This window comes from Ailuropoda melanoleuca, chromosome 6 (genome assembly GCF_002007445.2).
Source record: "Ailuropoda melanoleuca isolate Jingjing chromosome 6, ASM200744v2, whole genome shotgun sequence".
Taxonomy (NCBI): domain Eukaryota; kingdom Metazoa; phylum Chordata; class Mammalia; order Carnivora; family Ursidae; genus Ailuropoda; species Ailuropoda melanoleuca.
This window is the reverse complement of record NC_048223.1, coordinates 76,760,360-76,774,855: the sequence shown is the minus strand read 5'-3', so window position 1 is coordinate 76,774,855 and position 14,496 is coordinate 76,760,360. Positions and strand designations below refer to the sequence as shown.

Below are 14,496 nucleotides of genomic sequence, written 5' to 3'. Positions count from 1 at the left end.
ACAGATATGTGCTTCCCGTTATCCAGTGCCTCAAGAGACACCCAACATGGGGTTTCAAAGCCAGAACAGAATAAGAAAAGCATCAACCTGGGAGGGCACCCTGGTATATGAAATTGGAACCCAAGCACAGTAATAAGGGTGTCTGTGTAGGAAGATGGCCTGTTGTATGGTAGGAAACCAAGAGGAGTGAAGAGAACATCTAAGCAGTTTTCCTGACCCCGAGCAGTGCAAGAGGGGTGTTCTAGTTACTTTGGCAGTATAACAAATTACTCTAAAACTTAATGACTTAAAATAGCAACAATCATGTATTATCTCCCCAGGTTTACATAGGTCAGGAATTTTTATAGAGTAGCAGGAATGGCTCATCTCTTCTCCGCATCTTCTGAGATATCAGTTGAAAAACTTGAAGGCTTGGACCTGAATTCATTTCAATGCCCATTCACTCAAATATCTCACAGTTGATGCTGGCTTTCAGCTGGGGGCTTCAATTCATCTCCACATGGGTTTTTCCATGTGGTCTGGTCTGAACTTCCTTATAACAAGGTGGCTGGATTCCAAGGTCAAGTATCCAGAGAGAGAGAGAGGCAGGCAGAAGCTGTGTTACCTTCTAACCTAGAAAATCATGTAGCATCACATTTACTGCATGCTACTGACTGAGGCAAATAGTCCATTCAGGTTCAAGAGGAAAAAATTCTCAATGGAGGAGTATCAATATCTTGTAAGAAGAGCATGTAAAATGGGATATATACTGGCATGATGTTTTAAAATACAGTGCCACAGTAGGTGTTTTCAGGTTGGGGAGCAGGTTGTTGGAGCACAAGTTAGATGAAGAGGATGTTCATATGGGAAGGCAGCCAGCTTGTAATGTTGGTACCAGAATAGAGAGAAGAAGGCTACTATGTGGGGAGTAGGCAGCCTCACACAGGATGACAGCCCAAGCAGGGTGAAGAAGGTGCCAGTATGGAAGTCAGAACTACACTGCGTGTCTGGCTCTGAGCAGGGTGAAAAGAATATCCAATGGGTGAAAGGGTACGGGGGGTAGTGACCCAGTATAGGGTGTTGAAACATTTGTGAAGTGAGAAGGATATTTGCAGAGGTTAGGAGGCAGTGGCATTGGTAGGAAACTGGTTACATTTAGGGGGATTTATCAAATAAGTAAATATAATAAAGATAATGGAACCCAGGTTTCTTATTATCAAAGAAGGAAGTTACAAATATGAAAAAGGAAAAAACTAGAATGAACTATTTCATGTCAGAATGGAATAGAAGGAATACATATATTCCCTAGTTTGGTCCACTGAGAGGGTCTTCATGGACAACTGAAAAGCAATGGGCACACTTAGCACCCAAATATTTGTTTCTAAATATGGCACTAAAAGGAACCAGGGCTCCTTAGAGAAGTGGCTGATTCCAGTGTTGGGCCAAAGAAGGTACAAAATAAGCCTGGAGTATCTTGTGCCAGAAAGTAAGCGCTCAAAGAAAGACGAGAACATGTCAAAATGGCACAGAAGCCAGTATGAAGGGAATTCTACTGGCTAAAAGCTGGAGCAGTGTGAACTTCAAAATAAATAATGATAATGATATATTACAACTCACTGAATAAAATAGGAATCCATGAGTCTACACTGATGTAAGTAAATTCAAAAATCGAAAGTCTGATGAAGAATAGGATAGTAGCTACATAATTTCAAAGTTACCTCTCCACAAAATACTTTTTTTTAAAAGCTTTTTTTATTTATTTGAGAGAGAGAGGGAGAGCACGAGCAGGGGGAGAGGCAAAGGGAGAGGAAGAAGCAGACTCCCCACTAAGCCGGGAACCTGACTGGGATCATGTCCTGGAGCCAAAGGCAGACGCTCAACCGACCAAGCCACTCAGGAACCCCTCCACAAAATACTTTTAAACAACAGAAAAAAAAATTAAGGTGTAAGATACCACACCTTAATTAAATGATCAAAGTGATCATCATCAATAATGGGACAAATGGAACCATGTGCCACCAAACAGAATGCAATGAGAAAAACAAGCTCATATCTGTGATATCACAAATTGAGGAACTATTCCAGATGGAGGCTAAAGAGACATAAAATGTTAAGTGAACTTCTGCTATAAAGGATATTATTGGTACAACTAGTGAAATTTTAATGGGGTCTAGAGATTAGATGGTAGCCACGTTTCACTGTTAGTTTCCAGAATTTGAAGCTTACACATGTAAGCATGTGTCCTTGTAGTGTATCAAGGTAGTGTAATCATGTAGTGTCCTTGTTTGAAGGAAATACATAAAAATATTTGGTACGAGGAGGTATCATGTCAGTAACTTACTCTCAAATTATTCATGAAAAATAGTTCTTTGTACTGTACTTGTGACTTTCCTGTAAATCTGAGGTTGTTTCAAGTTTTTAAGAAAATAACCCTATGTAGCATTTGCAACTCTGATCTCAAAACTTGGATTTCATTCATTAAGACACAACCTTAAAAACAAAATGGATTTCAAAGGAATTACCTACTCTGACATACATGTGATACCTGCATGAAATGTTTGTGTAATACAAGGAAAATACCAACATTATCTATATAGTAACTTGAAACCTTAAAAAACATAATCATAGCAATAAAGGTCAACGATAAATATATTCTTCAAAAAATTAAAATAGTTTTCATATGATCCAGCAATTCCACTCCTAGTTATATACCTAAGAATATTCAAAACATATGTCTACAGAAGAATTTGTACACAAATATTCATAACAGCATTATTCATAACAGCCAAGAAACAAAACAACCCAAATGTCCATCAACTGATGAAAAGATGAACAAAATTTTAGTAGTTTTGGAATTATATTCGTCAATAAAAAAGAAGTACTGACACGTGCTAAAACACAGCTAAATCTTGCAAATATGTGAGGTGAAATAAGCCAGACACAAAAGGTCACATATTGTATGATTCATTTATATGAAATGTCAGAATAGGCAAATCCACACAGGCAGAAAGCAGATTGGTGGTTCTCAGGGGGGCTAAGGGACTGGAGGGTTGAGGAGTGACAGCTAATGTGTATGGGACTTCTCTTGGGGGTGATAAAAATGTCCTTAAATTAGTCAGTAGTGATGGTTGCACAACTTTGTGAATATACTAAAAACCACTTCAGTGTTTACTTTAAAAGAGTGAATTCTATATTATGTTACTATCACAGTAAAAAAAAAACCCAGTGAAAATTTAACCTAGTACTAAATAGATGAGAAATCTATTAACATATAAGTAAAATATCAGAAGTTTTAAAAACATGACAAAGAATATAAATTTTTGCCAGAGGCTAATATTATCCCAGAACTCATTTCCCTTAAAAAATAGGTACTGTACACCTATATAACAGCAATAAATAGATTAAAAATGTAATTTTTAATATTGTACCATATAAGGTACCTAGGAATAAATTTTCAACAAATGGACATTTATGGACAAAATTTAAACAATTTATTAAAAGATATTAAAGAAATTGATATTAAATTAAAATATTTATGGGGAGCCTGGCTGGCTCAGTCAGAAGAGCATGTGACTCTTGATCTCAGGGTTGTAAGTTCAAGCCCCATGTTGAATGTAGAGATTACTTAAATAAATAAATAATACATTTTTAAAAAATGAAAAGATTTATATATCAAATTCATGAGTAGGAGAACTCAGTATCATTAAGATGGCAGTCGTCCCCAAATTGACCTATGCAATTTAACAATCAGATTCTAACATACATGACAAGGATTGGCCATGACAATTATGAACAATGCAGTAAGAGTTCCCTACCAGATATTTTGGATTATTATAAAGCTACAGTTTAATTAAAACCAGTTGTATGAGTTTAGGACAGAACAGACCCTTTCATATTTTAAAACTTAATCTATAATAGAGGCAGCATAGCAAAGCACTGGGGAAAGGATGCAACGATTCTCTGGGAAATGATACCATCTTCATGGAAGAGCTGAAAAAGTTATATGTGCATTTTTAGTGATCACAGTGACTAGGGGGTGCTCCAGGTATTTAATATGAAGGGATCATAAATATTAAACATCCTGCTAGGCATGAGACATTTCTGTACAATAGCCACACCCAAAATGCCAAAAATGCCCCTGCTCAGAAATCCTGAACTAGTTAGTAAATGGTGCTAAAAAAATTCATTATCCATATGGAAAAATTATGTTCCTGCTGTATATCATATACAAAAAACAATTCCAGGTGGATTTTAGACTTAAATGTAAAAATTGTGGAAGTTATAAAAGCCACATACTGGGAAAAGATATTTGTAATATATTTAACAAAGGATGAGTGTACAATTGCTACTACTAACAAAAGCAATAACAGTGGCATATACAAAGTAAAAGTTTATTTTTCCATAAAAAAATTAGTCTAGGGGTAGGCATTAAAAAGCTGATATAGTGGCTCCATGGACATCAAGGACTCAGTTTCTTCTATCGTTTCCATTCTTAGTGACACTTCATGGTCCAAGATGGCTGCTGCACCTTTAGCCATATAGTTCCATGTTCCAGGCAGGAATTAGGAGAAAAGGGGTAAAATGGGGAAAAAAGGCATTCCAGAAAGCTCCATCTCCTGACTTTTGTGTACAGTTCATTAGCTACCACTACCTGTAACAGAGGCTGAGAAATAAATTTTCAACTGGTACAAATACCTGAAATTCTGTAGGGAGAGTGGATATAAAGTAGGTATCTGACAGTCTCTGTTATAAACATCTAGAACAGGGGTCAGCAAGTTATGACTAGTGGGCCAAATCTGGCCCACATTCTGTTTTGTAAATAAAGTTTCATTGGAACAGTCACACCCATTTATTTACCCATTATCTATGGCTGCCTTCTCTAGACTACAGTGAAAGTTGAGGGTCCTGATGGGACCTGCAAAGTCTAAAATATTTCTACTTTATCAAAAAAGTACACTGACTCCTAATCTAAAAGATAAAGAACTATTAATTAATATGAAAATAAAAAAATAAAAATAAATGGATATGAAATATAAACAGGTAAGTCACAGACTACAAATATGTGCAACAACATCATGTATGAACTCTCCAAACATAATGCTGAGCATAAGAAGCCAGATACAAAGAATACATATTGTATGATTTCATTTAAATGAAGGGCAAAAATAAAAAAAAACTAGTGAGAAAGGTCAAAATAGCAGTTATCTTTGGGGTTCAGAGAAGGCATATAGGAGCCTTGTAGCGTGTTGATTGCCTATATCTTATCTGGGTGCCATTTCTCACACACACACAGACACACACAAACACACACACATACACACGATATGTAAGTTGTGCAATTTTTTTTTCTAACCAACCCAATAGCATCAGATACCTTTTTTTTAAAATCTAAAAGTCTGGCAAATATTAAAAAGTTTGATAATTCACTGTTTTGGTCAAGAATATAGGAAAGTAGGCCCTTCCATATATGTTCCTGGTGAGACTGCAGATTGGAATAACTTCTACAGAGACCAACTTGGCAACAGCTTTCAAAATTACAAAAGTGTGTATCTTTTGACCAGAAATTCCACCTCTAAAAGTTTATCCTCAGATATATTCACATTTATGTAAAATAATATATGTACAGTGTTATAAATGCAGCATCTTCTTGGTAATAGCAATGAGAATGCAGCTATTAAAGAACAAATAAATTTTTTATAATAATAGATATTCTTCAAAATATACTGTTAAGTGGAAATACAACTGGCACTAAATAGTGTATATGAGAAACTTCATGTAAAAATAAAAATTAAAATGTACAAAGTTAGCAAAGGAATCAACTACATTTGTTAATAAAGAATTCTTTCTGGTTCCTTATTTTAATTGAAATAACTTTAATGTTTTGACATTTAAACTGATATTTCCTATTCAATTGGCAACCAGTCATCAAATCTCAAGGGTTTCCTCCTATCTTATTGAGACTTTTTATAAGGAATGGGTTTTGAAATATATCAAATACTTTTTCAGCATCTATTGGTTTGACCATATCTTTTTCATTTAATTCATTGACTTTAAATATACTACATTTGCAGGTACTGACCCATCTTTGTATTCCTAGAATAAACCTTACTCGATTATTAAAAAAATATCAACCCAAAGCATATAAAACTAAAATAGAACAGAATTGGGCTAGCTACTTTTATGACTGTTGGCCATAAAATTTTAAAGAATAGATATAGATAGAACAGATACAGGATAGAAAAGGAAGGTCTTCCTTCACATCATTATGTTAACTTTAAATTTTAGAATATTTTTTAAATTTTAGAATATTTTAAAAGAAATAAACCTAGAATATAAACTCCAGAATGATTTTAAATAATAAATATACTTAGCGAAGGAGTATGCCATTAATTAAACTGAAAGGAAGAAAAACACCAAGACAGTTCCAAAGTAAATAAAATGTATAATTAAATACTATCTTCAATTTTAGTATCAGTTGTAACTTACACTAAGAGATTTTACTCAAAGTAAATAATAAAATGACAAAGAGAAGTAAAGAAAGATCTAAATAAAAGGACTATATTTCTAGCTAGAATACTATGCGAAGATAAGAAATGATTGGTGTATATAAAGTATTTGGCACTGGTAGCTACTAAATACTCAATGAATTTTAATTCTCTCTACACCTTCCCTAATTTAATATAAAATTATAATGCTAGACCAATTAAATCCCTGATGAATATTTTATAAAATTTGATGCAAGTGAAAATAAAATTCAGCTTAAGATGTAAAGGGGACACAAATACTAAATAATACATGTTGTTTAATGAATACTGGTAGGTTTGTCCTAAATATTTTTAAAATACAATGAAAACTATATGATTTTAAATCAAATATAGAAAAATGGTTCAAACAAAATAGGTTCAACAGCATAAAAACTTAATTCATACCTCACACCATATATTATTTAAAAAGTCTGGTGAGTTAAAAAGATAAACACAAAATTCTATAAATGCTATTAAGAAGAATACTGTAATAGTCCATCTTTCTAAAGATAAAATCCTGACTAGTATAGAAATGAAGGTAGTAGAAAGAAGTAGTAGTAGAAAGGAAGGTCAAAAGTGAAATGGTAATATTTGATCGTTAAAAAAAATCTGCTACACGGTAAAGAACAAAAGGAAAGCAAAGGAAAGGGAAACATTTGTATGACATTCATAACTTACAAAGAAGTACTAACTGCAATATAGAGACAACTAATGGAAATATATAGTTAGTACACTAAAAACCTCACAATAAACCATCAAATTAATTAATTCCCTTAGGATAAAATTTATATTCTTTACTATGGCCTTATACCATCTAGTCCTGCCTGCCTCTCTGATTTCATTTATGCTTTCTCTGCCTGATACCATCCCACAACCACACTGACCTTTTTTCAGTTCCATGAACACACCAAACACTTTCCCTTGGAAACATGAAGTTCTTTTCGTCCTTAGGGCTTTTACACATGCTGCTGGTTAACTGTCAGGAAAGCCCTTTCCTCACTCTTCACATGGTTAACTCTTTAATCTGTAAGTCTCACATCTACCCTATCTGATAATCCTATCTAAAGTAAATCCCCCCTATCTCCTGTTTCAGTACCCTGTCATCTTCCTTAGAGCACTTCTCATCTTTTGTATTTTATTTACTCTTGTCACTCGCCCTCATTAGACTATTCAATTATGTGAGTCTCACTCACCCCATATTCCTCAGTACAATGTCTAACAACAGATGTACTCAATAAATACCTATTGAATGAATGAAGAAAACTGAAAACTCAAGCATCAGATAGTAAAGGAAAGCTCAATTATGATATTAGGAATATTATGTAACTATATATAACTATTCAAATTGACAGGTGTGGAAGTAGTAAAAGAAATATTTATATGGAATAATGGTGAATGGAAAAGCAGACCACAAAATAGGATGCACATATACAACTAAGTAAGGAAAGTGTATATACAACCAAATTCAAATTACTGGAAAATAATTCATGGTGATAATCATAAATTATAACAATTGGCAGACTTTTGTAAAGAAAACAAGTTGCTGACAACAATATGGTATAATAAAGTCAGTACTGTGGAAAAGTCCTTACAAAATAATATTAAGTGAAAAAACAGCATAACATTGTATGTACACCATGATTACAGCTAGGTCAAATTAAATACAGAGTGAAAGAAGACAAATAAAAATACCTATTGCATCAAGGCAATAAACATGCATAAAATGTGACTTTAAAATTTTCTTTTAAGATTTTGATCTTTTAAAAATAATATTCTATAATGGGAGATAGCCATAAATAAGTAAATAAATAAATATGTCAATCTCATCTCAACACCTAATAAATAATGACTAAATAGCATTTTGGGTAGATATCTTTAGTCCTTTTTTCTAATATGTACATAAGCAAAAATATATGTAAATTTAAAATAGAACCACACTATCCATACATACTATTTTTAATCTGCTTTTTTTCATTTAATCATATATCACAATCATTTTCCCAGTCTATAGTGGCTTAATAATCAAGTTCCAAGAACAACTTAAACAACAAGTAACATTAGTGGTGGAGAGACACATTAGTGGACTACACAAAGCAAAAGTAGACCCAGGACCCAGATCCATACTAACCTGCAACTGTTAAGTCAGACACTAAGCATTTGTAAGGATCAACTACCGTATCTATAAAACAAAGCAAATACTGAAAGAGGGTAAAATCTGATAAGTATTAAAACGTAAAGAACCAATCTTCATAGAGTAGAGGAATGAAATGTTAGTACATTTCCTAACTCCCAGAATAGTCTCCCAAGCACTCCATCAGACCAGTAACATACAACTCACACCATAGCCCCAGGAGAAGTCCGAGCTGCCTTCTGTAGAAATCCCTGTGCCTGTATAGCTTGGAAAAGCAGATCTTGAATGTCCAGTGTCAGCTGATGTAAAAGGTGATTCTTGTGTGATGTCAGACTCACTAAATGCACAATTTGGAAGGAAGAGAGAAAACAGAAAAATATCTTATACTTCAAGTTTCTGTAGCAGTAACTACTCAGCAATTTGCTAGGTGACAAGCATGCATACAAATATATCTACAGAAGCAAAAATAAATGAAGAACTTAACACTTAAGCATCATGGAAAAGCCCTAATTCCTACAAAATTGATGACAGTGATTCTAAATAATTCAAGCCATAGTTTACAACAAATACTTTAACATTCCATTTACAACATCTACCCATGAAAACTAAAGTCATTTCAGAAATATGAATAGTAATGTCTGAACTTGTATGGCACTTTTACAGTTTACCAAGCACTTTTATAGATATAATTCCATTTTATCCTCACAACCTGATGATGTAGAACTCAATTAACCCCATTTAAAAAATGTTTAAGTTATATTTATTTAAGTAATCTCTTCACCCAATGTGGGTCTCAAACTCATGACCCCAAAATCAAGAGTTGTATGCTCTTCCAACTGAGCACGTCAAGCACCCCAATTAACGCCATTTTAAAGACAATCTGAGATTGAGTTCTAGGTTTTGAAATTAGGTTTTATGACTATAAATTTTCTATGATACCACACTGCTTCTCAGAACCCTCTTTGAAATTACAGTATGCTGTTTCTTAAAATGATAACCACAGCTAACACTTACTCATTTACCATACGCCAATCATTGTGCCAAGTTTTACGTACTCTACCTCATTTATATTTACAACATCCTTTAAGAGGTACTATTATCTGGTAAGTAACTTGCCCACTGTTACTCAGCTAGTAAGTGTCACAACCAGGATTAAAAATCAGATGTTAAACTCCTTCTGAGTCTTGGCTTTTTACTATGTCATAATACTATTTTTCAGGGGTTATAAGTATGATGTTTCCATTAGCTGTTCCAGAATGAAAACTGAATGGTACTGAAAATGTGACAAAAGTTCTTGTTTTGTTTCATTAGTACAAGACTAGATATAAAGCCTAAGCCAAAAAACACTTTTGCCATTATTAAGTGTAATAAGCAAACGAGTACACTTTGTGTTATTACCTTTGGGAACTTGTGTCTTTTTCATGGCTGTCATTGGTAGAAGAAATTTCATCCAGCTGCTCTGGAAGAGGATGATGATTAATAGCATGTTTTGTTATTCCTTTCCTGTGAAAGATTTTTTAAAAAGTTATATTTTCTGTAAAGAAAAAATATATACTTTTCAATAACTTGACTACAGGTTAGTTACCTACTTTCTGCTGCTCTGGGACTGCACCGTTCTCCTGTATGGTAGCCCCTAGCAACTAGCAGTTAAAATGTGGTTAGTCGGTGTGATGAGCACCAGGTGATGTATGGAAGTGTTGAACCACCATACTGTACACCTGAAACTAATATTACACTGTATTTTAACTAATTGGAATTTAAATAAAAACTTTAAAAAACGTGGTCAGAAATGAGATGTGTTTTAAGTATAAAACATGGGATTTTGAGTCTAAGTACAAGAATGTGTAATAGATCAATAATTTTATCTTGATTACCTGTTAAAATGGAAGTATTTTGGATATGCTGGGTTAAAAAATATATTCTTAAAGTTAGTCTCACTGCAAATTTAAATTATAGTAAGTTATAACCACACACCTTTTAGAACAGCTAACACAAAATACAGTCATAACACCAAATGCAAGCGACGATGTGTAGAAACCAGATGTCTCATACACTGCTGATAGAAATGTAAAAAGGTACAGCCACTCTGGAATAGTCTCACAGGTTTTTTTTTTAAGATTTAAAAAAAAATTTATTTATGAAAGAGAAAGAGAGAGAGCATGGGGAGGAGCAGAGGGAGAGGGAGAAGCAGGGTCTGCACTGAGCACGGAGCCCAAGATGGAGCTCGATGCGGGGCTTGATCCCCGGACCCTGAGATTATGATCTGAGCTGAAACTTAACTGACTGAGTAACCATGGAGCCCCAGTCTCATGGTTTCTAATAAAACGTGTACCAATGTTGGTTTCCTGGCTTTGACATTATACTAGTTACATAAGTTGTCATCATTGGGGGAAGATGGGTGAAGGGTTCATGGTATTCTATGCATGATTTTTGTAACAGTGAGTTTATAATTATTTCAAAATAAAAAGTCAAAACATTAATTATATCTGTTTCTACTATTTTTTTTTTAAAGATTTTATTTATTTATTCGACAGAGATAGAGACAGCTAGCGAGAGAGGGAACACAAGCAGGGGGAGTGGGAGAGGAAGAAGCAGGCTCATAGCGGAAGAGCCTGATGTGGGGCTCGATCCCATAACGCCGGGATCACGCCCTGAGCCGAAGGCAGACGCTTAACCGCTGTGCCACCCAGGCGCCCCTCTACTATTTTTTAACATGACTACCTGAAAATTTAAAATTCCACATGTGGCTGTGTATTTATTTCTATTGGACAGAGCTGCTCTAGAGAGTTCAACATGTACATTAAACTAAGGGATCAATTATATGTTCCAGTCTTAATCATCTATAGTAGACTTTCCTCCAACACAGAATTCTGCAATAAATTAGTTTAGGAAACATGATAAGCTAAACAAAGTACATACGTTTCTTTATAAAAGGTCTCTTTAGGGTCTTTAATTTGCAAGTGTATATTATAAATCTCTAATACTCTTACTTCATTGGCAAGGAAAGTGAAGCACAGAGAGACTAAGTAACCTGCTTAAGGTCTTATGTCAACAAAGTGATGGAGCCAGGATTCAAATCCAAGTATTCTGGCTCTGAGACTTCTCAGAGCAAATGAATAATTTGAGTTTTTAGTGAATGGTAACATTTTTGTATATAAAGGTAAAGTTAAGGGCCCAGTTAGCAGAGCTTGTACTTGAAATTATTTCTCAAATGATGGGGATGGATTTGTGGCAGAGCTATTTGTACTTCTCTCATTCAACAATCCTACAACCAAAAGCTTGTCTTTGAGACAGTGGTAGTGAACAGAAATGTGGATTCCAGCTACAAAACAGAAACATAAGACATTTTTTAATCTGTCAAAGAAATCTGACTATGAAATGATTAGATAATACCAGAGAAATGTTAAATTTGATCATAGCATTGTTTTTACGTGAGAAAATACATAGGGGCACCTGGGTGGCTCAGTCAGTTGGGCGTCTGTCTGCCTTTGGCTCAGGTTGTCATCCTGGGGTCCTGGGATCTAGCCCTGCATCAAGTCCCACATAAGGCTCCCTCCTCACTGGAAAGTCACTTCTTCCTCTCCTTCTGCCCCTCCCCCTGCTCGTGCTCGCTCTCTCTCTCTCAAATAAATAAATAAATAAAATCTAAAAAAAAGAAGAAGAAGAAAATACCTATAATTTTTAGAGATGCAGACTGAGGTATACAGGGGTGAAATGATAATTGTCTGGGGTTTTGCTTTCTGATTTACAGATGATGGACAGAGAGGCTGAAAAAAGATAAAGAAGATAGATGAAGCAAATATATCAAATTCTTGATAATTGTCGAATGTGGGTGATAGGTGGTTCATTATATTATTCACTATACATGTATGTTTGAAATTTATAACTTTTTAAGCGTTAAGCTGTATGTTGAATATGACTTTTTTAAAAAACTCTTTTCAATATCTGTAATTTGGAACTTTTAGGGAGAAAGCTAGAGTTACTTCTTCTAAGCAAATTATCATTCTAACACCTAAAGTAAAAATCGTTTTTATTTTACTGTCATTTAGATACAAATAATCCTCATTATCTTCATTATTCATATCATCCTGACTCCTCTAGAGAACCGTCTTTGGAGAGAGTTGCCGTTAGAGAGTTCAATCCAATCAACAATACAGAACAAGTAACATAACTGTACTGGAGTAATTCTCACCCATAAAATGCCTATCAACAATTTTTCCACAAATGATTTATTTTTTTACTCTCAGAATGGTCAGAATTAATTATAAAAGCAGACTTTTAGCTAAGTCCTGTTCTCTTTATTGGAAAATTACTTTATTCTTTCTACTTCCTAAAAAGATTATTATCTGAATTGCTACTGTGTAGATATCCTATTACTTAGTAGATAATAAGCTTCTGAAAGCAAGGAGAGATCACAGATTTTCTTTGTATGGCTACTGTACCAAGAAAAGGTGGGAAAGGACAAGAAATTACCAATTACTGAGGCTCTACTATGTGTCAAGCCCTGTGCCATCACTTCAGATAGGCTTTTAGAGAAAGTCTTAGTCCTATATTACAGAAATGAATACTCGAATATTTAGTAATCTGCTGAAAAGTCACACAACTAGAAAAGAACCTAGCCAGAAACCCAGATTGACTGAAGATTCCATGCTTGTTATTACCATGTATAGTTAATATTTAATTTTTAAATGTATGGTTGCTAAAATTACATAGCTCTATGGAGGAAAAAAGCTGGGATTTGAGGATAAAAAGCCCAAGCTCAAAACCTATTATTTATATAATCTTAGGATGTGTAAACTTTCTGATAGTTCATGTTCTGAAAAACTGAAAGATAATCATACCCATCTTACAGAGCTGTTGCAAGGATCAAGATGTGAAAGTCTTTTTGAAAGTATAAAGCATTAACAAATGTATATTATCATTACTTGCTAAATTACAACACTTCACCAGGGGTGGGAGGTGGGTTGTTAAGCTTAAATATTTGCTCTCTAGAGCAAAACCTATCCTTAAGGATTCTGATGTTTAACGTAAAGATGGAGAAGCAGTATGTGTAATGATTATGACCAACGCTTCAGGGTCAGACTGACACCAGGTTTGTGTGCTCCACCACTTTCTGCCTGTATAATCTTTGGCATGCTACACTCTTAAATCTGAGACCTTTATTTGTAGAATGTGCAAATAATATTCCCTATTCTGTATCCTTGCTGACAGGATTAAGTGAGCTAATGCATGTAATCGGCTTTGTACGGTGCCTGGCACTAGGTATATTCAACTTTTCTGTAACACTCAGCTATTAGTAACTTCCCGATTTGTCAATGGCCATTGACAGGAATGAAGCACTGAGGAAACTACAAATGCCATAGAGACCCAGTCCCTCAGTTCAGGAAAAGCAGCCCAGGAAGGCCAAGTCCTAGGGCAGCACAAGTAACATGCCCTTAGCTGGAGATGTAGGCAGACCGGGCAGCGTCTGACAAGTCTGGGAGGAGAGAATTCCGAAGAACATTTTCCTTCCCCCGCCCTGGAAACGGAAAGGTGAGAAGCCCTGGTTGGGAAGGGTCCAGAGCGCTCGCGGCCCGCCTCAGCTTCCCCCGGCCCGGACTAGGATGTCTGAGCAGTCCACTCACAGCTCCAAGCTCTGTGGCACCGCCTTCCGCGTGTATCTGGAGATCATCCTCCTCTTCCTCCTCTGCCGCGTAGGGGGCGGGCACGCCAGGGTGGGGGCCTCCGGGCCTGGCCCTCCCGCCGGCTCCCGCCCGGCCCCCTCCCACCACCTTCCGGCCCCGTCACGCCCCGTCGCCTAGACTCCGGACCGCCACCACTCCCTGGGTCCCCAATCCTCCGCCCTCCTTGTTTCCTGGCGGG

The 14,496-nt window shown here is 35.5% G+C and overlaps 1 protein-coding gene across 5 annotated transcripts in view; it reads right to left on the bottom strand.

Moving 5' to 3' along the window:
• FAM149B1 (family with sequence similarity 149 member B1) overlaps window positions 1-14,495 on the bottom strand; it is a 75,656-nt gene extending 61,161 nt beyond the window's left edge. For 2 of the 5 annotated variants that reach the window (XM_002920388.4, XM_019800919.2), the window contains exons 1-3: window positions 14,259-14,491; window positions 10,033-10,137; window positions 8,842-8,971 (exon numbers count right to left, since the gene is read on the bottom strand). In XM_002920388.4, coding sequence (XP_002920434.2) covers window positions 8,842-8,971; window positions 10,033-10,137; window positions 14,259-14,305 — 282 coding nt within the window. In that variant the 5' untranslated portion in view covers window positions 14,306-14,491. Of the gene's footprint in view, window positions 1-8,841; window positions 8,972-10,032; window positions 10,138-14,258 lie in introns of all 5 variants that reach the window. The other 3 variants (XM_019800920.2, XM_019800922.2, XM_034662675.1) reach the window with 2 other exon arrangements.
• Window position 14,496: the final 1 nt, after the last annotated feature.